At 42.7% G+C, this 22,749-nt stretch overlaps 2 protein-coding genes across 9 annotated transcripts in view; both read left to right on the top strand.

Moving 5' to 3' along the window:
* The window catches only part of mtss1la (MTSS I-BAR domain containing 2a), a 28,834-nt gene extending 17,585 nt beyond the window's left edge, over positions 1-11,249 (top strand). For 3 of the 7 annotated variants that reach the window (XM_036003360.1, XM_031283189.2, XM_031283192.2), the window contains 10 exons: positions 257-265; positions 2,768-2,925; positions 3,038-3,145; positions 3,788-3,885; positions 6,380-6,512; positions 7,434-7,508; positions 7,740-7,895; positions 8,984-9,154; positions 9,309-9,474; positions 9,784-11,249. In XM_036003360.1, coding sequence (XP_035859253.1) covers positions 257-265; positions 2,768-2,925; positions 3,038-3,145; positions 3,788-3,885; positions 6,380-6,512; positions 7,434-7,508; positions 7,740-7,895; positions 8,984-9,154; positions 9,309-9,474; positions 9,784-10,586 — 1,877 coding nt within the window. In that variant the 3' untranslated portion in view covers positions 10,587-11,249. The remainder of the gene's footprint in view (positions 1-256; positions 266-2,767; positions 2,926-3,037; positions 3,146-3,787; positions 3,886-6,379; positions 6,513-7,433; positions 7,509-7,739; positions 7,896-8,983; positions 9,155-9,308; positions 9,475-9,783) is intronic. The other 4 variants (XM_031283193.2, XM_031283191.2, XM_036003361.1 and 1 more) reach the window with 4 other exon arrangements.
* Positions 11,250-11,665: 416 nt separating this feature from the next.
* Positions 11,666-22,749, top strand: part of LOC116038603 (neural-cadherin-like) — a 99,029-nt gene continuing 87,945 nt past the window's right edge. The window contains exons 1-2 of one of the 2 annotated variants that reach the window (XM_031283125.2): positions 11,666-11,858; positions 13,656-13,791. In XM_031283125.2, the coding sequence (XP_031138985.1) occupies positions 13,659-13,791 (133 nt within the window). In that variant the 5' untranslated portion in view covers positions 11,666-11,858; positions 13,656-13,658. Of the gene's footprint in view, positions 11,859-13,655; positions 13,792-16,366; positions 17,769-22,749 lie in introns of those variants that run through there. The other variant, XM_031283124.2, reaches the window with a different exon arrangement.

Raw genomic sequence — 22,749 nt, 5'->3', positions numbered from 1 at the left:
TTTGGATGATTTGTCAGCTTCTACCTTTAAATCAAAGAAATGATCTTCTTTCCTGGCTGTGCTTGTATTAGCCCCTACTGCTGATTGTAATTACACTTCAGGCAGGATTGACAGTACACCAGTGGTACGGGCTAGTCATAAACATGCAATGTGCACTGATTTGATACAGCTAACACTGCCTGTTCTTCTGTTTCTCTTCCCCTTGCTTGTCCCTGCAACCCCTCTATTTCTTTCTGGCTATTTCCCCTGGCTGTAGAGCTTCTAGGTATGTCTGCTGTGCTTTGTGGCGTAGTTTTCAAATGCTTCTTAAACATATTTAGATAAAACTGCCAGTCAAAGAACACCCTGTGCTGTCTTAGCATTTTTGGTTAAAAAGAAGGAACTGTTTGACATTTTGAAAAATATATGCTTATTTGCTTTATGCAGAGAGTTAGATGAGATTGATGCCACTTTCCTGTACGCTAGATATGAAGCTACCAACAGTAGCCATTTAGCTTAGCTTAAGCACAAAGGCTGGAAACAGATGGAAACAGCTAGCCTACCAGCTTCTCTAAAGTTCACTAATAACATAATAAATCTCTTTTGTTTAAAACATACAAAAAACGTCAATGTTAAAACGACACGTTGCTATGTTCAGTTTTAGCTAGCCAGCTCGCTGTTTTCCCGTGTTGCCAGTCTTTATGCTAAGATAAGCTAACCGGCTGCAGGTTGTAGCTTTATACGTGGCAGAAAGGTATGAGAGGAGTGTCTTCTCATCTAACTCTCAGCAAGAAAGTGAATTTCCCAAAATGTTGAACTATTCCTCAACCCATACTTGAAGCGATGCACTCAGTGTAAATATCCTAACATAAAAGAGTGTAAGTAATACATGGGCATAGGTGAAACGGCCTTGGTCATAGAAGGAGTAGCACGGGTGTTACAACTGACATAGTCTCGCTTTGCCAGACCTTCCTCCACAGTGCTGCGGAGGAGGGTCTGGCTAGTCCACACAGCATTCCGGGATGGGAGAAAAACGTGCTCTTGTTTATTGGCATTTCTTTAAACCAATCGCAATCGTCTTGGGTGGCGCTAAGCACAGGGCAGAGCCACGGTGCCGCTGCAAAATAGCCTCGGGAAGTTAACTTGTTTTGGTGGAACGTGTACGTTCAAAAGGTTGTTTTAGTCGTGCAACAGAAACCTCAGATTGGACACATAGTCTAGTTAGCTGTCTGGATTTACCCTGCAGAGATCTGAGGAGCAGTTAACCATAGTCCTCATAAATCCACCCGAGTTTAAAATTCCAACACAAAGAAAGCGGAAGGTAACGGACATCTAGCCGAAAAGAGTGAAATCCGGCGGAGCAATCCCGGAAGTGGAAGGTCGTGGATATAGGCTACTACTGACATTACTGACGACTGTTCTATTCAAGTGTCCCAGTAAGGCGTGACAGTGAGCCAGCATGCACAATAGCAGGACCGTGAAACCGTGTAGACTGTGAAGCAGCAAAATGGAATTCAGCCATCATTCATTTTATTATTTACACTTGTGCTTTTCTTGCTGTGACATGCCAAAATGTTTTCCATGAAAAATGCCTTTTGAGAAATGGCACATGCTGTATATTTTTTATTCATACATTGGTTAACTCCTTGTACTTGTCTTTTGCATATTGATAGTTTGCCAGACCTGTTTCAAATGTAGCACTTCTGCTTTCTAAATGCCTCTTAATAGAGTGAGAAACTGTCAATTTTTTTGGCAACTTATCTGATAGACAATCTTTCAGTCCTCTGAGTAATTATTGTATAGCTTTTTTTGTCGTGAGCTGACACTTGGCTCCATGACGAGCTAAGTATACTACCAAAGACCTGAACGTCTGTTTTTAAGGAACTTTTAATTGACAAGCTGTTAGATCCGTATGGGACTCTTAATTTAATCAGTGTCATATTAACTGCTGGTGCACTGAACGATTAGCCAATTAAGCCAATATGTCTTAAACATAAAGACAGTGGTAAGACAAATATACGGGGTGCTGCCTGCCAAATACAATTAGAGCGCTGTAAGAGTGATCACGCTCTAGGTAGTTGCAAACAACATAGCAAGACACAAATCTGAATTCACTCTAAACTATATTACTTACTTATATTTTCAAGTTGTAAGATAGTTCTAGTGAGCGCATTGTTTGAGATTGAACCAAATATGCTAAGATACACTGTAGGGTGTTTTCATCTGGCAGTATATGTCTGTGTAAATCACACAATCAAAGTGACGGAAAATGGGGCATATGCGTGGTCATCTTCATTGCATCATTTTTATTCTTTTGCCTTCCTTCATCTATCATCTAGTGTCATTGCGGTTTCTAGTCTTGAATGACTCTTTTAGACATTCTGTTTACTGTCGTGTGTCTAATCATCACATCCATTTCAGGACCTACAAGTCACCACCAGCTGCTTTGCATCGACTCATGATAGACGACATGTTTCAGCGTCCTCTCATTCCCATGTACATGAACCATTTGAGTGTAATGCTTGTTAGTGCGTTGACCTGCAGCAGTTTATCATTATGTGTTCTAATCATCTCTCATATTTTACTCTTTCCCTCCTTCCTGACCTGTGTGCACTTTTCTTCCTTCATGTCACTTCCCTAATTTTCACCCGCCCCTCATATTCCTCCTCCTCCTCCTCCTCCTCTTGCGTCTATCTTTACTCAACCCCTCTCACCTCTTTCCTCCTTCCATCCATCCACCCTTCCTCCCTCCCCTGCTCTGTGTCTCTGCGCCCTTTGCCTTACACAGGCCGGGGTAACCTGCGCCCCCAGCTGGACAGTGCCATGCAGGATGTCAGTGACCTGTACCTGCTGATGGAGGAGACGGAGAAGCAGGCGGTGCGCCGAGCCCTCCTAGAAGAGAGAGGGCGTTACTGTACATTCATTAACCTTCTGCAGCCTGTGGTGGTGAGGAACATTTAGCCCTTTATTCACCCTAAAGTTATAGGTGTAAATAGATGTTTTACTTGCTTTTGATGTGGTAGCTGTTTAATTCAATCCACGGTGTTCTCCCCTCCAGAATGTAGAGATTGCCATGCTGGGAGAGATAACGCATTTACAGCCCATTGTTGATGACCTCACTATGCTGACCGAAGACCCACATAAGCTGCCACCAGCCAGTGAGCAGGTAACAGACGTCTAATGCTACTGACGCTACTAATGACATCCGGCCAGAGATGGTCAGGTTATTTGGATCATAACCAAATCTGTTAAATGATGAGTCTGGTCATTCTGTATTTTTCTTATTATCAACAACAAGATAGGGCCGTGCAATTAATCAAATTTTGATCGCGATTTGATTTCGGTTCCCGACGATCACACAAAATTGTAATTGAGAAAAACGATTATTTTGCACATTCCATTTTGCAAGAACCTCTTATTTGATGATCCAACATACTCCTTCCCGTCTGCCGTAAATACGCCTCAGAGCATTTGTGTATCAATCCGCTAGTGAAAATAGTCCCCAACACATGCACTACTACTCCTGTTTGAGTAACGTTTGCTTAAAATGACGCTGTTTAAGGAAAGTATATAGCCCATTTGAAAATGAAACTACATACCTTCCTATTACAATTACACCACAACGTGACTAAACTGATTCATTCAAAACTAATTTATCCCTTCATATGTTCCTCAGCACAGCTTGAGTCATAATTAGCAGTAATTGGTTAGAACCTATCTAAACCATTACATGTTTTTTTTCTTTCTTATTTGTGTATAAGCAATTGTTGCCACTGCATCATCACCATATGATTATGTGTCGCCGCAGGTGATCCGGGATCTGAAAGGCTCCGACTATAGCTGGTCTTACCAGACCCCTCCTTCCTCCCCCAGCAGCACCGGCTCTAGGAAGAGCAGCATGTGCAGGTATATAACACACACACACACACACACACACACACACACACACATACACACTGTTCAGCGTGTTTTGTTTGGTGTGTCATGTCAGATGTGTTGCTAATGGTGGATTTTATCCCTACTGCATCTGAGCTGTCATGCCGTTTTGAGTCAACAAACATGCACATTCTTGATTTCAACTCACTTATTAACACACTAGCAAAGGACTGAAATATTAAAGGTTGTCATGAATACACAAGTAGGTGAACCCCCCCCCTCTTACCACACAGCCAGACTATCAGAGACAGTCGACATGCAGTACATGGCGTATCTTGCCAGTTTCTCAGCTTTTGCTCCTGGCAGATTTGCAGTTCTCAAGCTTCTTACAGCCAGATTAGCTCCAAGCTGTGAAACATTACAGCCTGACAGCCATGAGCCTACAGGATAACCAAATTCCACATATTTGTAAGTCTAATGGTGATAGTTCAACAATTTATCTATTAATGTGGGTCAAATGTGCTTTTTTTAGGTCAAGAAAGGAGCTTTTCTTTAGATATAAATCCTTGTAATAATAGAGTTAAAGGAACATCAAGCCTTGCTATCACAAGTCATCATCCCCTTGCTTTGGTGTTGGTGTTGGTTATAGTTCCTAACAGAACCTACCTGATATTTCTACCAAATTAACACTGTAGCCTATTTTTAGCATTCTTAAATTATTCACATTGCAGCCACTGACTAAATGTTTGACTGGCTACTTTTAACGCGGATTTAGGTTTTAAATCACAATTAGTGTTATGTTTTTGAGGGTAGAATAAGACTAGTCCATGAAAAACTTAGAAACAACCTTGGTCTCAACTTGACCGATATGATACGGAAATTTAAAAATAAACTTGTGATCAAGAGACCAAGGTCTTGGTAGCAGGATAGAAGAACAACACGCTCACTTAGTACTTCCCAAAGGCACGGATTAGAGAGAAAGAGGGCATAAGAATAGGGTCTAGTAATGAATCGTTTAAGGTCATTTGATTTGTGATATTTAATTTGGCATTACTCCTTAAGCCTTATCCTAGAGGATAAAGATTAAAGATAAGTGATAACTTCATATATATCCCAGAGGGAGAGGAGAGGGGGAGGCGTGGGAGATCAGTACTGAGGGAAGGTGAGAAGCACATGTTGCACATTTTCAAATGCGTGGGTGACAAAGAGAAGCAAAGCTGAGTGAGAATGACAGAGCAGGAGACAAAAAGCACGAAGACAGCTGTTAATGTTCAGAGGGAAAGAAATATCAAAGAAAGGATTACTTCTAAATGCTCTTTGATACGCCAGTATTAGAAGAATAGCATCATTTAGAATTTCGACATAACACTGCCTTCATGTTCTCAGCTTTTGTAATACATTTTTTATTTAGTTTTTCCTCTCATTTGTTGCCGTGGTCTACACATAACTCTTCCCATTACAAGTTTCAGAACAAAATTAGGGGGATAGACATGCTAGAATATTGATTACAATCCCGTTTAACATGCATACTGTATGTTTTTATGGAAGATTTATGATGCCCAAATTAACACAAATCAAGCAAGGAAAAAAAACGGAAATAAAAATGTAATATGTATTTCTTTTCATGTATGCATTTACTGTGTCATCATCATTAAATGAAAAACATTTGTTACCAGGACCATTGATTATATTTTGCCTTTAATAACTAAACATTCAAATCAAACCATGCCACAGGAAACAAAGTGAAGGGGTGTAATGCATTTCACTTTTTTCTTATAGAGAGCAGCATAGACCTGCGTATACTAAAGGCAAAGCACTATCATTTGTTTTCATAAGGAGGAGCGAGGGAGCATTTTCATTTTAGAAAAGGGGATGCATCATCCTCAATGCCTAAATGAAATGCAAACGACTGACCAATCACTGCTTGGGAGCCTGACCATAGTTGGACCTTATCATTGCTGACACTAAGTGATGGCGGCCATGACGACAGCCTTTCACATTGAAATCGTTATCTGTGGGACGCTACTATTAACTGCACATCTAGTTACATTTCTGAGAATTTTTAAAGCAAATGTGCTGCTATCAATGACACTAAGCCCCGCCCATGTCCAGGCCCCAATGTGATTGGACAGTTGATTGTATTTTAATTTTGACATGGATGATGCATCTCCTGTTATAAAAAGGAAAAGCTCCCTTGCGCCTCATCATGCATTCAGTATTGGCACGTCTATGCTGCTCCCTGCTGGACAACACGGAAATGCAATGCATCTCTTCACTTGTTTTCCGTGTTGTCAATTAATTTGAATGTGGCATGGAAAAATCGTGTTTCAGTGATAAAAAAAAAAATCATTTAGTTAAAGAAAAAAGGCTAAATAATTGTCATTTAACATATGTTTGTCATTTAATTATGACCCAGTAAATGCAAACATAAAAATGAAATGCAAATGACTTTTTTTCATTTTGGTCATTATAAATCCTCCATATATATTTCGAGTTATATACTGATGTGATATCCTGTCAACAGCATCCTCCAGATGCCCTCTGCAGGAGCGCATCGGCTCAGCAGCGTCTCCTCCCACGACTCGGGCTTCGTGTCCCAGGACGCCAACACCCACTCCAAGCCTCCGTCGCCCATGCCCTCTGACATCACCAGCCAGGTAGCATAACACCTCAGCCTTGACACTAAAGTTTATTCTTTGATCAGGAGGAACTAAGGGATTTCATGGCAGCAACACCAGTCACAAAGCAGACTTCTTAGCTCCAGAAATTCCTCAGGCAGTAACACCGTAGGGCAGGAGGAAACAACACCACTTTGTGGTCACAGTAGGTCAAAAAAGAAATCACTTTTTTTTTTTTTTTTTTAACAACAATCCTTCAATCATTATTTTTGGGGCATTTTTAGGCCTTTATTTATTTTTATTTAAAGATTATTTTTTGGGGGCTTTTCCCTTTATTTATACAGTGACAGTGGATAGGCATGAAAGGGGGAGAGAGATGGGGGATGACGTGCAGCAAAGGGCAGCAGGTCGGAGTCGAACCCGGTCCCACTGCGTCAAGGAATAAACCTCTATATATGGGCGCCCGCTCTACCAACTGAGCTATCCAGGCGTGGCACCTTCAATTATTGCGTGTTTGCATCTCAGACAAAACCCCATATGTCTCGATAACAGCTCAGTAGCTTGGCCACCGTTCCCACACAGAGCTCTTTGTTTTTGCTGAGAAAGCTCTGTTGCAAATGTTGAATATTTGTATCCCCCTGGACTGATGAAGTTAGTCAGACTCTCACGGTCTGAAAAGAGTGTAGTGTACAGAACACACTCAACAGCACACCAGCACATCAACTGATGCAATGTTCTCTGCTGAATAAATGATCTTACAGGCTACTTTATTTTTCGATCTAGGCTATGGTCTATATACATCCCCTCAGAGACCAAAATAACTCCCTCCTCCTAAAGCTCATCAGTACTCTTCTCCAACTCACACCCTCTTCCTGTGCATCTCTCATCTCTCACACCTGCCTTTCTTTCTCCATTTCCTCCTCCTCTCCACTGTTTTTTACTTCATCTTCCCTTTCCCAGAAATCAACAAGCTCAGCCTCCTCTGAGGCTTCAGAAACCTGCCAGTCTGTCAGCGAGTGCAACTCCCCTACAGCGGTTAGTACTGTATGCATCACACCATTCAACTTGTATTATTGGACACACACACACACACATACACACGCGTGCGCACACACACACACACACACATGATGTGCTGTGCATTTCACTGATTATCTTTAGCTTAAAGAGGCCCGTGGGCTCCTCTTGACAGCCGTAGTGCGGTTTGACGTGGACTATTCATGGATGTTGAGCACTCTGACTCAGACTTGTCTGTCCGTTCCGCAGTTTGGCTCATGCTCATCCTTCGGTACCTTCCGCCCTGCTTTCTCTCACACTGGCACCATCAGGCCTCTCTCTGTCATACTTCCTGCGTCCCCCACATTTAACCACTCCACGGTATCCAACACCCCCTCACCCACATCAAAGGTTCCTAGCTGGAAGGTTTGTTTTCATTTGCAATTACTTTACTTACTTTTCTCTTTTAAAACTTGGTTGCTTCTTTGCTTCTTGTGTTTTATTGCCTTCATGCACATTAATGAGCGTAAAGATTAACCTCACAGTCACCATTTTGCTGTTGCTCATCAAGCTCAGTTTTGCAATCTTTCCTCAGAAAGATGTGCTAAACTTACATTGACACTTGGATGGATGGATGGAAAATTTATTGAACAACAACAACAATCAACACAACGTGTTCAAAAGGATAGAAAAAACACAAAAAAGCCCAAAGGCTTGTTTCCATTGTGGTCCTTATGATGGAAGACAAGTGACAGTACATAGACTAACAACATTGAAAACAAAGAGAAAGGAAAGCATATCAATAAATCAAATAAAATAAAATAAAAAATAAAAAAATCACAATAAAACAGATATATCCAGGACTAAATTCCCAGATAGACAAACAGACACACAAGCAAATAATACAGTATTCCTACTACTTCAAGGATTTCTATTTCTATTTCCTTTCTTCTTTTTTCCTTTATAAGTTTAATAACCAGTTTTTTATTGAAGATTTAAAATGATAATATGAAGAGCTCAACAGTTTAATGTTTAAAGGCAAACTATTCCACAAGACAGCTGCAGAGTATAGGAAAGAATACTTTCCCATACAGCTCCTAAAGCTAAACTCCCCCGGGTACAGTAATTGTGTGTATCACTAATTTTTGAAAAGTAATCACATAAATACTTGGGTGCCAGATTATTTCTTATTTTATAAACTAAACACAGTTTAAGTTGAGAAACCCTCTCCTCCACTCTGAGCCACCCAAGACTGGAGAAATGGTACGCAAGAAGATGAGTTCTAGGATGTAATTTAAGAATCACTCTGGTTAGTTTATTTTGACAGATCTGTAGCTTGTCTTTTACATTGACACTTACACTTACATAGCTTAATGTATTCTGTCCATTCCTACATCGGCATCTAACCAGTTCATGAGCCAAATCAGCAGCGTCCGTGTTTAACGACTGTTAGGTGGCAAACACTGGAGGCGCACAGTTGTAGGGCAGTCTCATTGTTCCGTCTGCTACTGCAGGACTGGGCTAAATCCTGTGAGCCATCATTGGCCAGCACTCTGCAGCGTAGGAGGGAGTCTGTGGATAAGATGAGAGAACTGGAAGCTCCACCCAGTCCACTAGGGTATTCTGGAATGCAACCAGATGATCCATACCGAGCGAGAATTGTCCCAGGAACCATTGCAGCCAAGGTAAGAAGTCCTCATGGAGTAAAAATATAAATGGCAGTGCATACATTTGTATGCCTCGAGAATTGGAGAGTGGTGAATTGCAAAGTGTGCCAATCTTTATTGTGTGTGTGTGTGTGTGTGTGTGTGTGTGTGGGTGTGCGTGCGTGCGCGTCAGCATTGCGAGCAACTCTCTCCAGCAGCCAGTACTCTAGCTATGGTTCTGACCAGAGGCTTGAGTATGGAGCAGCAGAAGAGCAGCAGGGACTCGCTGCAGTACTCCAGCGGCTACAGCACCCAGACCAACACTCCCTCCTGCTCCGAGGACACCATACCCTCACAAGGTAATACTCACCCTTAACAGCCACACACTCCCTCAGGGTAAAGCACACATGACATACTGTATATACATTATACAGCACAGAATTTCTGAATTTCCCTGTTGTTTTTCCATGTAACTTTGATGGGAATCTTTGCACTTCTGTAATTTGGAAAGTGCTGTACTGTTTCCCTCCAATTCTAATGTGGCTACTGTAAGTTAGTATGCAGTAAAGCTCAACAGCTGCAAAGTAACTCTTCAGTGCATTGTTGTTTTCAGTATTCTTTATTATTCAGTGTAAAAATAGATGTTCATGACTCACTGTCACTTCTAGGGTCTGATTATGAGTGCTACTCTCTCAATGGGGATGGTGACAGCGAGGGACAGGCAGACTTTGACAAGTCCTCCACCATCCCACGCCACAGTAACATCGCTCAGAGCTACCGCCGCATGATCCAAACCAAGCGGCCTGCCAGCACAGCAGGTCTGCCTGCAGGTAAGACCCTGCAGGGCACTCCAAACGGTGCAGGGGGGAGCAGCTCTGGAGCTATCACGTCGGGGACGGCCACCATTCGCCGGACACCCTCCTCCAAAACTGGAGTGAGACGCACGCCGTCCACATCTGGCCCCATTCCCATCCGGCCCCCCATCGTGCCAGTTAAGACCCCCACAGTGCCAGATTCACCGGGGTATGCTAGCCCATCCCAGCATCGTGTGGCCAGCGAGGAGTTTCTATACGGTGATGACCCAACTGCTAGTGACTACATGAGGGCTTCTCCAAAGCGGATGAGCCTCCCTGACACAGCTTGGGGCTGTGGAGGAGGGGTGGACAGGACCGTTTATGCTCAACAGGCCCCTGGCATGGCCACCCACAGTGCTGAGGAGGACCCTATGCTCGCTGCCAACCGCCACAGCCTGGTGGAGAAGATAGGGGAGCTGGCAGCCAGCGCCCACGCCCTCGGTGAGGGTCACTTCCCTTTCCACAGCCCTCTGCCAGAGGATCCGGCTCAGTGTGCGCCCCAGGAGCCGTCCTCCACGACCCAGGAGGACATGGATATGCTGGTGTCTATACGCCGGGGGGTGAGGCTCCGCAAGGCAGTGACTGACGACAGGTCGGCTCCGAGGATTCTGCGGTAGCTGAGGGACAAAAGGGCTGTGAAGAAGCAGCTGTGGTGCCCTTATTTACAAACTGAAGCCTTGTAGTGAAATGCCACAGCACTTATATGATGCATGAACTGAGGTACATGTAATAGAGAGAATGTACAGTAATTTGGTGAATGAAGGCCAGTTCGCAGAGTAATGAGTGACCATGGAAAATGTCAAGTCATTTCATGTCATGTATGTATTGCGTACGTACAAAGTAATCCATATTTCTTTTGGTTTTTATTATCTTTGTTTTGTTTTCATATGTGGGCTTCGTGGCTGTGCATCTCCGCTCCCTGTGTGACCAGTTGTTTCAGCCCAGTTTGTCCCTTTTTGCCCCAGTGATGAGGACGTCACCACTGTAGGGATCGAATGCTCTGTGTCTTTCTTCTCGCTCTTATGATTATTATAATATTGTGCATTTCTTAATTAACACAGCCACCTGTGAGTGGAAAGTGATAGGCAAAGTGCTCTGTGAGCCTGTCTGTATGTTGTGTTTCTCATCATTACTGTACAAGTACCGTATTACTGTTTTTGTTTGATAAGCTGAACAGCAGCTGTGTAAGTCATGTAAAATAGGAGCAATATGGCAGTGTTTTTATTGCTGTACTGTACTGTCAATATATTCTGCAATTAAACAGGCTTTTTACTGTTAAATGGCTTCAATTGTCCTTGTCAGAAAATGTCAAGTTCTCCTTAATAGAAAATATTACATCCGTATTGTCAGGAATGCAAACAAATTGCTGACATTCGGTGTACTTTGCAATAGTTGCAGTAGTTATTATTGTATTTACCAACATTTGATAGTTTACAAGTATATAAACCTCTAAAATGGGCTTAGACTATTTTCCCCCAGTTCCACAAGTTTTATTTTTTCTTTACTTTCTCCACTTTGGGTTTTTGAAATTGTATTTTGTTAGAATTGTACGTTTTATACTGAAGTATTTTATGTCTACGACAGTAATCTTAATTTCCCAGCGGTGTGTGCACTGTAGTATTATCTAAAACCCAAATATATCTATTGTTCCAGTTCATTTTCTGCTTAGTTCACTTTAACTCTCAGTTATAGCATTTACAACACTGCAGTACTAAAAAATAAATTTAAAAAAAGACAGATGGGGGCGCCAGAGACCCTTCACTGCGACCGAGCTAACTGGCGCCAAAAGGAAACAATAATGGAGGAGGATATCGAAATTACTGCTTCAAGAAATTACATTTGGCAGGCTGGAAAGATGAACGATAAGTGAGGATAAAGAAGAGAAGAAGGTAAGGACGTTTCACAGCTGCCAGGAGGAACTACATTCATGCTAACGTTAACTTACACCAATGACACCGTGAGAACCAACATACAATATGCTAACATACTCATGTTTGGAAAAGAAAAACATGTTTTCAAAGATACGGAAATGGCTAAAACTGTAGGTCAAATGACCAACATATATCTCTTACATAAACTGTTGAGAGATTATATTTCTAACACAATAGGCCACCATTGAGCTAGCCCATACATTCATTTTGGCCAGTATTTTGGAGCTTTTATTTTGTAAAACAAACCATAAGGACATATTCATGTGGAATTTCTCTATGTTCCTGGGAGCTGGTCAAAACTCCCTCATTATTCCTTTTAAACGATTGGTTCTGCTGGAAAACAACTCCTAAACTGACTGTGTAAAGCTCCCCCCACCCCCCAGGGCAACAGTGATGATGAACCACAGGGCCCTTTCCCTGGATAAGGGACCTCTATTTAGAGGGCACTATTGTATGATATATGAGCATAAAGTCCGTTTAGACTTACTCTTATTAAGAAGCCACTTAACAGTGTACCCTGGGAAAAAATGAACAATAGAGTTCATTAAGTTGGAAGTGGAAAAATAAGGCAGGGAAGGTGAGGAATATAACCGATCAATTTTAATCTGACAGTGACTCATCACTGACAGTTAAATGGTAGGCTATAGGAAAGGGGCCAGATAATAAGGATTAGACAGTTGGATCCAGTGGTCTAACCACGGATAATGAGGGGTGGCGGTGTCTTGTTTTGGTCCCATGTGTAAATCATATAGAAGATGCTGCAGAACCACCACATCTGAAGAAATGATTAAGTCTGCTTTGCTCAGGAAGCCTTCAGTATTTTTCATATACTTCCCAAATGGGTCCCATAATCCTCTTAGCCTCATAAATAGCACATTATTGAATTTGCACCGTTAGTTCATAGCCCTGAACTGGTCGAGTAATGGAAACCTGGTTAATGGTTCGGGCTTGCTGGCATAATTAACTGAGAAAAGAATTGAGGGGTTTCATTCTGCATCTGAGGTAATGTTCTTACTCTCTAAACTGATTTCAAAGAGAACACCATCACTGCCTCTTTCAAAAAAAAAATCCCACTCCTTACTTGGGAGAGAGGGACACCGAGCTGTGCTAATTTTCATTTTCTTTCATTTTCAATGACTCCTGTGCCTTTTGATGATGTGAGAAATCTTTTAATGTGCTGATAGAAAGTCGCGATTGTTCGTGGCTAGAGCGAAGCACTGTTCAATTTAATATACATTTCTCAGTGTGATAATGGCTCCACTAATCAGATTTTTTTATAATAAAAGTGCTCCTCAGACAAGATGTGGCCCTTAAAGTTTGCATCTTTTGTTGGTATCAATGCCATGCATTAATTATTAAAATGTTTTGGGCTTTTTCCTTTAAGAGTGGCTGCTGCTGTTCTCATTTTGTGTTTGTACTTGCTGAGCCTTTCAAAGTGAAAAGGCTAAAGAGACGCTCAGTAATTAGATGGTTTGGTTTTGTCACTGTTTTTCGTACAACTGACATTTTTAAAACCAGATGGTACCTCCACTGCAATATTATTGGCGAAGGTAAATTCTGAACCTGGTTGTACATGTTCCTCCAAAATTAATTCCTCTATTATTAAACAGTTTGGGGTTCTACAGCTTAAATACTACAGTAGGTGGTAGGAGCCTTAAGGGGATCACAGATCAAATCTAATTAGCCGTATCTAATACATGAGGGAAATGTCTTTATATTTATCCAGCTCCTCCTAAATGCTTTTTTTGCCTTCAGGTTATGATGAGGGAACATGTCCTAAGGGGCCCATATACACAGGAACACTACAATGAACAGCACTACAGAGCTGCTGCTTCTGTCATGGTGTTTCCAGAAATGGCTTTTTGCAGCTCTTCCAGGGGAAACATGTGGCGTAAGGTTTCCATAAATGTTCACTATAAATGTTCACAGATGAATAGCAACCAGAGAGCTGGATGCTTAGTCACCCATTGTAATTGTCCTGTCACTCTTTAATAAACCTGACTCTGCCAGTTTTCAGCCAATTCTTTCATTCTGCTAAACATTCTATTCTGAAGACATTTTAAACTCTACTTATTCTGTGTAACAAACTGGCTATTAACTGATGTTAATGCCAAATCCTCTTAACACTACCTTCCATCATTTCCTGTCATCATTTTTTTTTTTTTTTTACCACGCTTTTCCAGGAAGAATCATAAACAACCTGCAACTTATGGAACACACAAGCTACATTATAGGACCTCCACCCTCCCAATCACATCACCCCCTGTCTCTAAGGAGCACAGAAGCAAAGGTAGAATGTTTTAAATGCTACAAGGCTGCAACCTTTTGCCTTCAGAAGCTACGCCTGCCTCTGTTTGAGTCAAGGGAATGGATTTGGTCAATTATTCATTAAGTAAGCATGAAGCTTTCTAATGTTCGTCTGCTGCTTTCGTCAGTGAGATTTTTTTCCCCTTTAATGCCCTGCAGCTCTCAGTTATCTGTTGGAGGAGAGGGATGATGAGACCGTTTCATGATTTTGAATTTTTTTTTTTTTTTATTCATTACAGCTTTGTTGTTTTTGTGTGGTGTATTATGGCGTTTAATCTCAGTGGATGGCTGCTGCAACCCTCAAGTAAACTATCCCTCACACTCTGGCCTGGCCCCGTGATTGAATTAGCCTTTGCTACAGCTATCTCCCGTGCTGGCAGTCACGGTGAATTTTTACCATGTGAGACAACATGATAAAAGAGAGGATTTGATTTGCATTCATGCATCATTCAGGGAGTTCAAAGAGAAGTTACAGAGCAGACCGCAGGGTCCTCTCAGACAGTTCAGTCACAATTTCACCTTAAATGTTACATGCGGTCATTTCCCATCAATAGGCTCCCTGTCATATTTTGGTTGGAGGCTATTTTGGTGCACATATTTTTAAAATGCCCTCCCCCTCCTCAGGTCAGAGATTGTAAAAACACCAGTGAGTGTGGGATGGCTAATGTGTCGTGGTGAGAAAGCCCACAGCATGCACCACGTAAAAGAATACAGCGATCAACCAATATGAGCTTTGTGCTCCAGCTGCAGGCTGTGATTCAAAATTGTCTGGGGGCTCACCGCCATTTACCGGAGTTATTGCATGAAAAGAACAGTTTAGTGCAGAGAATGGATTCTGGGAAAAATTGCAGTGATGGATTGTGGTTGCAAATTGATAAGGATCTTTCAGTTGGAGCATTGATGAGTTTCCAAACTGAATACAGATGTAGCCTATGTGTGAGCTACAGGAGGTATGGCATTGAACAACATCACACCTCAATGCACATGAATATTGATCCATGCATGTCTAAAGTAAAGGTTGACATGAAATGGGAGACAAACTCAATAGAGCATACAGCCGTGCTCTCTGGCCCTTTATTTCCTTATCTTTTTGACAATTCAGAGCCTTCCAGTCCATGTAATATTTAGTCTTCTGGCTTGTCAAAGAAGAGAAGGGAATTGGAAGTGTGCAGTCTGTGGGAATTAGCAGCAGACACCTACAGATTAGGTTTATAGTGCTCTGGGTGCTCGGCAGGATAGCAAAGTGCAAAGGGAAAGGAAGAGCATTCAGGGTGACCATGTTATAGAGGTGTGAATCTTCACTGATCATTCGAATACGATTATCATGTCTTCGATTCGATATCTTGATGCATCACGATGCGTCAAATACATTTTTCTATTAAAGCCATATAGGATATTTAATTCATAGCTTTTCAAGCTTCAAAAACAAAACATTCTGCAGTGCTTTAATACTAAATAAATTGGATACATAAAACTACAGCACTGAGCACATGGCACTTCCTGAATGTGCAAAACGTTGTTGTTTAACAGAAATGTTGTTAGGCCTACATTAAATTGTAAACAGAAATTACCGATTATGGCCCGGTCGATTATCGATGCAGCATCGTCCATGTCCACGATTCGATGCATTGATTATTTGATTAATTTCAACACCACTATAATGTTAATATGAACTATGGTGTGCATATAACACTGGCTGCAAAGACGTACGCGGCCCAGGCTGTCTTAAATCATCATGTTTTTCACAGTTTAACAGCTCAGATCCTAGCAATTGCATTTGTATCAATGCGTTTTCGAGTTTCTTCAAACTACACATGGAACGTGATTGTGTGGACATGTGATTGCACAAATGCAGTGCAATGGAGGAACTGTAAACTACAGTGTTGAGAGGACTTGTGACCAGAAGGTTGTGGGTTCAGTTCCGGGGTCAGTCAGGGAGAAGATGAGTGCAGTGCAGCAGTTAATTCTCCTTCAACAACAACTACTGTAGAAGTGTTCTTGAGCAAGACAGTCCCAACTGCTTCACTGGAGCCAGTACTGGTTTCCAGACATAGCTCGAAAGGAGGGATATGTGTTTATTCGACTTTCTCTGGACATGAAGGATGAGTGATTTTCTCTCTAACAACAGTCTTCACGCTGAGAGCGGATTTGTGGGCTCTTGCTGCGTGTGCACAGGCTCAGCCGGCGCGGAGAGCTTTGAGGCGGGGACCCTCCTGACCAGCACACAGGGTGGGGTTCACCGAGGAGCTCCGTTCCGCGCGCCGCCACGCCCCCGCGCTTGGCGCTGTCCGGTGCTCTGGTGCTGAACGCTGGGTACGAATACAGACAGACTGCCTGCAGCGCTGTGTGGACTGCCTGCACGCAGCCGTGCTGCATGGTGGAGCCAAGACTCGGATCTCTCAGGATGAAAAAGCTCTAAGTTGAGAGGGGTCTCCTGGAAGGATCATATCGTGGATAACTATGAAGGACATGTTTCTTAGGTGTTTCTTTTTTCTTTTTTAATGCTTTTCTACCAACCCCCCTCCCCTGAGTCGCTTGGAGGTACATAACTTGCCACCAACATGATTTGGAGTGTTTTGTTATGGTGCCTTCTGACGCCGGCTGCTGGATATCAAACGCAGGAACGACTGCCTTTCTTTCACGGGCATGTTTTTGAGAACTCCGCGACGGCTTCTAAAGTAAACGGACTGAGCATTCCGGTGAGGCGCATCAACGCGCAAAAATGGTGCCCAGTCTCCGGCATGCACTTCAAACTGTACGGAAACGGCAGCGAAGATTTCCGCGCCTTCGCCCACCACAAGCGGGGAAATATGTTGCTAAAAACTTGCAGGGTTTTAGACAGAGAGGCTCGCTCCGAATACCTGCTGAGCGTAGGTCTGTGTTGCCGGACCTGCGTGTCGGAGTCTGTCGTCTTCGAGGTTGCGTCGGTAAAAGTGGACGTTTTGGACACCAACGATCACGAACCGACTTTTCGCAGTGCAGACACCGTTCACATAACTTTAGATGACACCACTGCTCTCCGTAGCGTGGTTTACAGGCTGGAGGCTGTCGACGCCGACAGCGGCAACAACGCTGAGTTGACATACATTTCCGTCCCCAAAAATGGCAGTTTCTATGTTGTCCCGAAAACAGGGGAAGTTCTGCTAGTCGACTCTATCCTGGGTCTCCCCTCTGAAGTCAAATTCTACGTTTTTGCCAGAGACCACGGGTGGCCGCCCCTGACCAGTAAAGGTGTAGTGGTTACTATTGCCCCGCAGCGGTGGGCGACCCGTCCTGCTGAATTAGCGGGGTCAGGGAGGGGAGGACGGTCGCCAAGGGCTTTACTTGACCCCGGCACAATGGTCACCCTCAACGTGTCCGAAGATGCCAGCATCGGCTCAGTCATAACGAGCCTGAGTCCCAGCAGGTTTCAGTCAGCCGCCTACGAGCTGGTCTACCCAGAGTCAGAGAGCTCTCCGGTCACCGTGGGCCGCGACAGTGGAGATATCACCATAAGCAGGAGGCTGGATAGGGAGACAGAGCCTTTCCTGGAGCTCACTGTTAAGATTCAGGATAAACGAGGTGTGTAGAATATTCCTCCATTAATCCGCACTTAAGTAAGTTAGTTCATGCGCCCCCCCCCTCCTTTCCCCAGGAATAATTTGCACGATGCCCTATTTTTAATGGCATGCTGCGCATTACATGCACATGGTAAAAGTGTGCTGCCATCTGGACACATCGCCCTTCATCAGTGGAGCCCCTCAGCAGGCCTCACCTATCCATCACATCCATACAGGGCTGTCAGTGTACAGTAGCTGCAGCACAGGCTCATTCCACAGGTGTGCCTCGTTATCATCTATTCAGCCACATACCTGAAGTATGAGCTCCAACAATGCAATCAGTCAGTGCAATTTGTTTTATGTATTTCAGTTATGACTGAACACTGCAAGCTCATTTGTACCAGAAAGAATATATTTATTTTCAGTTCGTGAACCGTTGTGAAGTATGTCCTTGATTGACAGAGTTTGCGAATGTGAAGTTGTTTTCAGAGCTAATCCTCGCAGAGTGGCAAACCGCTGCGACCCTCGCTCCCTCTCATCTCCTGGCATTACCCCTCTAATCCTCCTCTCATTCACTCTCTAGTCCCAGGGATTTGATGTAGCACTGCCACAGTCAGGCAACCTCTCAAATTCTCGGAGGAACGCTGAACCTAAAAATGTGTATCAGTTGTTCAAGTTTTTTTTTTTGTTTTTTTTGCTCCTCTAAAAGTTTGACATAAAAACAAGAAAGTAAAAAACAAGGAATCAAAATGATTTGCTTTGTAATTGAGCTACACAGTGTGCAGGAAACAGTGTGTGCTGTTTTTACTTGAATTGCCTGCTGCTGTTACATTGCACAGCATGTTTTAGATTGTAATTGCATGCCTGATTGGGACACATTCTTGCTATGGGGTGTCTAGAGGTTTTTCAGAGAGAGAGAGAGAGAGAGAGAGAGAGAGAGAGAGAGAGCAAAAATAGTCAGAATTCTGACAGTTTTTTTTTTGCACAGATGCCTAACAGAAATAAGCCACTCTAGCCTGACATATATTCAGATACCTTTCTCCATTTTACCTCTTTCACCTGCAAAACTCTCATCTCCTGATCAAAGACGTGGCATGTCCTTTATCCTGTGACTACAGCTTCCCAGACAGAATCCTGAAGGGAGTCTGGGAGGACAGGCCTTTCTTCTGCTTGTCTCATTCCCAATCCCTGCATACACATTTCTCTGAGGGAAGGAGTCCATTTTAGCAGGTTTTTATTTTTTTTTATTTTAAAGATTTTACCTAATCTCCCATGTGAACTCGCGTTGTACCGTTGCATGTGGGTTTGCTTGGATGTTGCAATAAATTCGTGGTCTGTCTCATAGATAAAGGAGCTTCTGGACAAGAAAGAGAAAAGAAAGAGTGAGGCGCTTTGTATGTGTAGTGTCTTTGTACGTGTTTGTTTGTATGCCAGTGTGAGATTGTGCGGTCGTACTAAAATTGACCCCAGGTACGATAACAACAGTTTTAATAAGGCCCCATGTGTTGCAGCGTTTCAACTTATTTTCCCACCGTGAACTCTCCGTAGCACGGAGCTGTCCGTGGTGCTGACAGTCACCTGCTGAATGTCAAACAGAAAGCACTGGCAGGCTGCAGTCTGCCTGCCGTTCAAAGAATATTCAAGTGGGCAGCATTCAGTGCAATAACAATAACAGCATTTACTACATTATTCACAAAAACAAAATACAACCACAAAATAATACACACTCTTAACATAATAGGCACACTCTAACATAATAGGCACACTCTAACACAAGAGCCACAGCATGACAAACCGTGGCCTCAACAACAACGCTGCTCAGTGACAGGTACCACCTGTGCCTTTGTAACAGTGCAGCTAGTTTTTATTGCAGCTTTATTGTTGTTGTCATTCAATTGCTGTGTCTTCCTTTCATTTCACGTCACTTACGTTCCGACACAGATGTGCCAATACTGATGAAAAATCGTCTGTCTGGTCCTCTTCTTCTACGCCACTACAATTGCTGGTCCCCATACTTTTATCACAACACTACTATTACCACCATCACTATAAAGCCACATGGTCTTGCCTGTGTGCAAACATGTACCTTATTGATTCCCTGTTAACAGGCTTCACTTCCTAATGTTTGCTCTCCTGGATGATTCCAAGGATGTTTGTTACACTCTGTGTAGGAAAAAGAGTACATGCGCTTATTAACTGGTGAATGTAGATTTACTAAATGTGAAGTGAATGTCTGCATTAGCTGTTTAATGTGGGCATGAAATGCTAATCACACTGGTGCGAGGCTTTCTTATGTTAATAAGGTTGCAGTGGGTACAGCGTTATGATTAGAGCCATCAGTGGAGTGGTTATTTGTGCTGTTCAAATGGAGATTAAAGAGTCTAGTTTGACACTAAGATATCGCAGGTAAAATATTCTGGCACACTGCAGAGAAGGGGGAGATGGAACAGCAGTACTGGATTACTCTCAGTACGGGGTCCATCGTCATTGGCATACTTACCTGAAAGAAAATGTGCTTACCAAAAACTCATCCTCTGCCGCCCCATTTAATAAATGTTGTATAATAACGTTATAATGGGCTTAATATGCCGACACGTTTTACTATCAAAACAGATGTAGTGTAGTGCTACAGTAGGTTGCACACATTTTGTCCAGGAGACGCAGTTTGTCATCCATTTATAAAAAGATACATGGATCTACATGCACCAAAATGTGGTTGCTTCTCATAGTCATGAATATAATTAAAATAATTTGCCATATCTCTCATATCTGCTCATGTCTGATGTCATTACTCATCGTTGTGATTGCCGTTTTCTGCAGAAATCAACCATTTCATGTAATCATACAACGTATTAGTGTCACATAGGACTGCTCCGTGTGAACAATGACATCGCTTAACCAGTTTGGGATTATTCTTGACTCTCGCTCACTGCTAAAGTAATATTCTTATATTACATATTACCATCACGGCGCTGTGATTCATTATTACACCACTTAGTTTATAATTACACCCACAAAGTTAGGAATTGCTTTGTTTTTCGCCAAAACAAAACAAACATTTTCACTTAATTTCTTTTCTTTGAATTATTACTGCGCTCCAAACTTTCTTTAACGTAATAAGAAAATTAGGTAGTGTAAATTATTATCTGAATTTCTGTATGGGGCGTTATTTTCAGATAGCTGTACTTATTCAGAGATCATAGTGAGACTTTTTTGGCCGGTTGGGATCTAATTAGGACTTTACTGCATCTACATAGACAGGATCTCAGGACCCCCTGACAACTTTAACACTGTTTTTCTCACTCTGATGCATCAGATTTAGTATACAGTAGTATCACCTTGTTACCTAAGGAGTCTGTTCTTGCTCAGGGCCCCATGGAAGCATGCCTCCATTTCACCTTGACTAGATCCCCTGCTAATGTTGAAGACATATTTACCTTCTAAATTTTATTCCGTTCGCCACAAATCCCCAGAGAAAACAATGAAGTGATATTTTTCTGACATAGCCCCTGTGTATCAAACCAGCATATAAAAGAAAAAAAAAAAGGTATGGAAGTAGGCCATGACTCATGACTCACAGAAACTGGTTATGTTGTTTTTGAGGAGAGGGAGTGAGGGACCTCTACAACTCTTCCTGTAAAGGATTTTTGCTGGCCCACAGAGGACGTCAGTTTAGATTTGTAGTGGTGGGGATTGTTTTTGTGCTTTTGGTTGTCCCATCCGAAGAATTCTTTTTTTCGCACCTGAGTAGGACTCTGTTAATGGTATTTGACGGGTTAGGAGGAGTATTGAACTCGTGCTGCAGTCCTTTGTGAGTTGGAGTGGGGATATTGGAGTGGTTTCTCCCTCTCCTTTAGGCATCTGTGGGCAGGGTGGCATTCAGCTTGTGGTAATCACCTCTTCCAGCCTGTTTTGTCAGGGAACCTTATTCTGCTCTCTCTCCGTCCTCCTCTCTCTTCCTGTCTCTGTCTCATAGTCAGCATCTCGCCTCATGCTGTCTTTAATCCAATTTCCCCTTTCCCTGTTCGTTTCTTTTTCCTCCCCCCACCATATTTGCATATTCCTCTTGTGATGTGAAATTAATTGAGACCCAATCTCATTTTTGTTTGTAATTTGTGACTGTGGGGCTGTTTGTTTAAGTAGAAAACATTTTCACAAAAAGCTGTGTGCATTTATTCAATTTAGTCAAAATGCCCGTGGTGCTGAGGCTTTATTATGCCTGTGTGTTCTGTGAGCATGTGTGTGGTTGCATGTGCATGTACGCGAGGATATCTTTTCCCCGCGTACATATCTGTGTACATTTGTTTGTGTATCAGTCTGTGCTTGTGTTCAACGTTATGATTGTCCTTTCAGTATCTCAGATTCCCCACAGCAAAGAATCTGAGATTTGTTGCCTGACAACATACTGTGAAGCTGTAACATGCCTGCAGCATTTGATTTCTGCTCAGTGGTTTCTCAGATATCAAATGGCTGAGTCTATGCAACAACCCTGCAGTTCTCTCTTCTCTATAGTCCTAGCATGTATCTGATGCCATATAGGAGGGAAGAGGAGTGGGTGTGTGCCACAGTTTTCCCTTTTTAAAAGATGGGATTAAGCACAGAGAACAAGAGCAGGGAGAGGAAGGGAAGTAGCTCTCCTGCACATGTAGAAGAGATATTTAAAGTGGGGGCACAGAAAGGTCGGGACAAGCTGTAACGCTGGGGGGCATGGTCACGAGCGTGACTTTAAGATCAAGGAGGTTAAGTCAGGCAAAGGTGAAAAAAAGAATGAGAGAGATAGGGAAGGAAGGAGGCAGAAAAAGATGGAAGGAGTGTGTAAATGCATGTCTGTGTGAGATTGTTTTTCTTGCTTTACTGAAGATAAGTAAAGGGCAGCCAGATCAGAAGCAGGGAGTTGTATACTGCCGATGAGAGGTCGGCTTGGTGAAACATAATTGACAGATGGTTACAGGGCAGAAGTGAGACACTATTGGGGCGGGCAGGAGGGGAATGAGGTGTGCATG

The sequence above is a fragment of the Sander lucioperca genome, chromosome 7 (genome assembly GCF_008315115.2).
Source record: "Sander lucioperca isolate FBNREF2018 chromosome 7, SLUC_FBN_1.2, whole genome shotgun sequence".
NCBI lineage: Eukaryota > Metazoa > Chordata > Actinopteri > Perciformes > Percidae > Sander > Sander lucioperca.
This window is presented reverse-complemented; position numbering and strand designations above follow the sequence as displayed.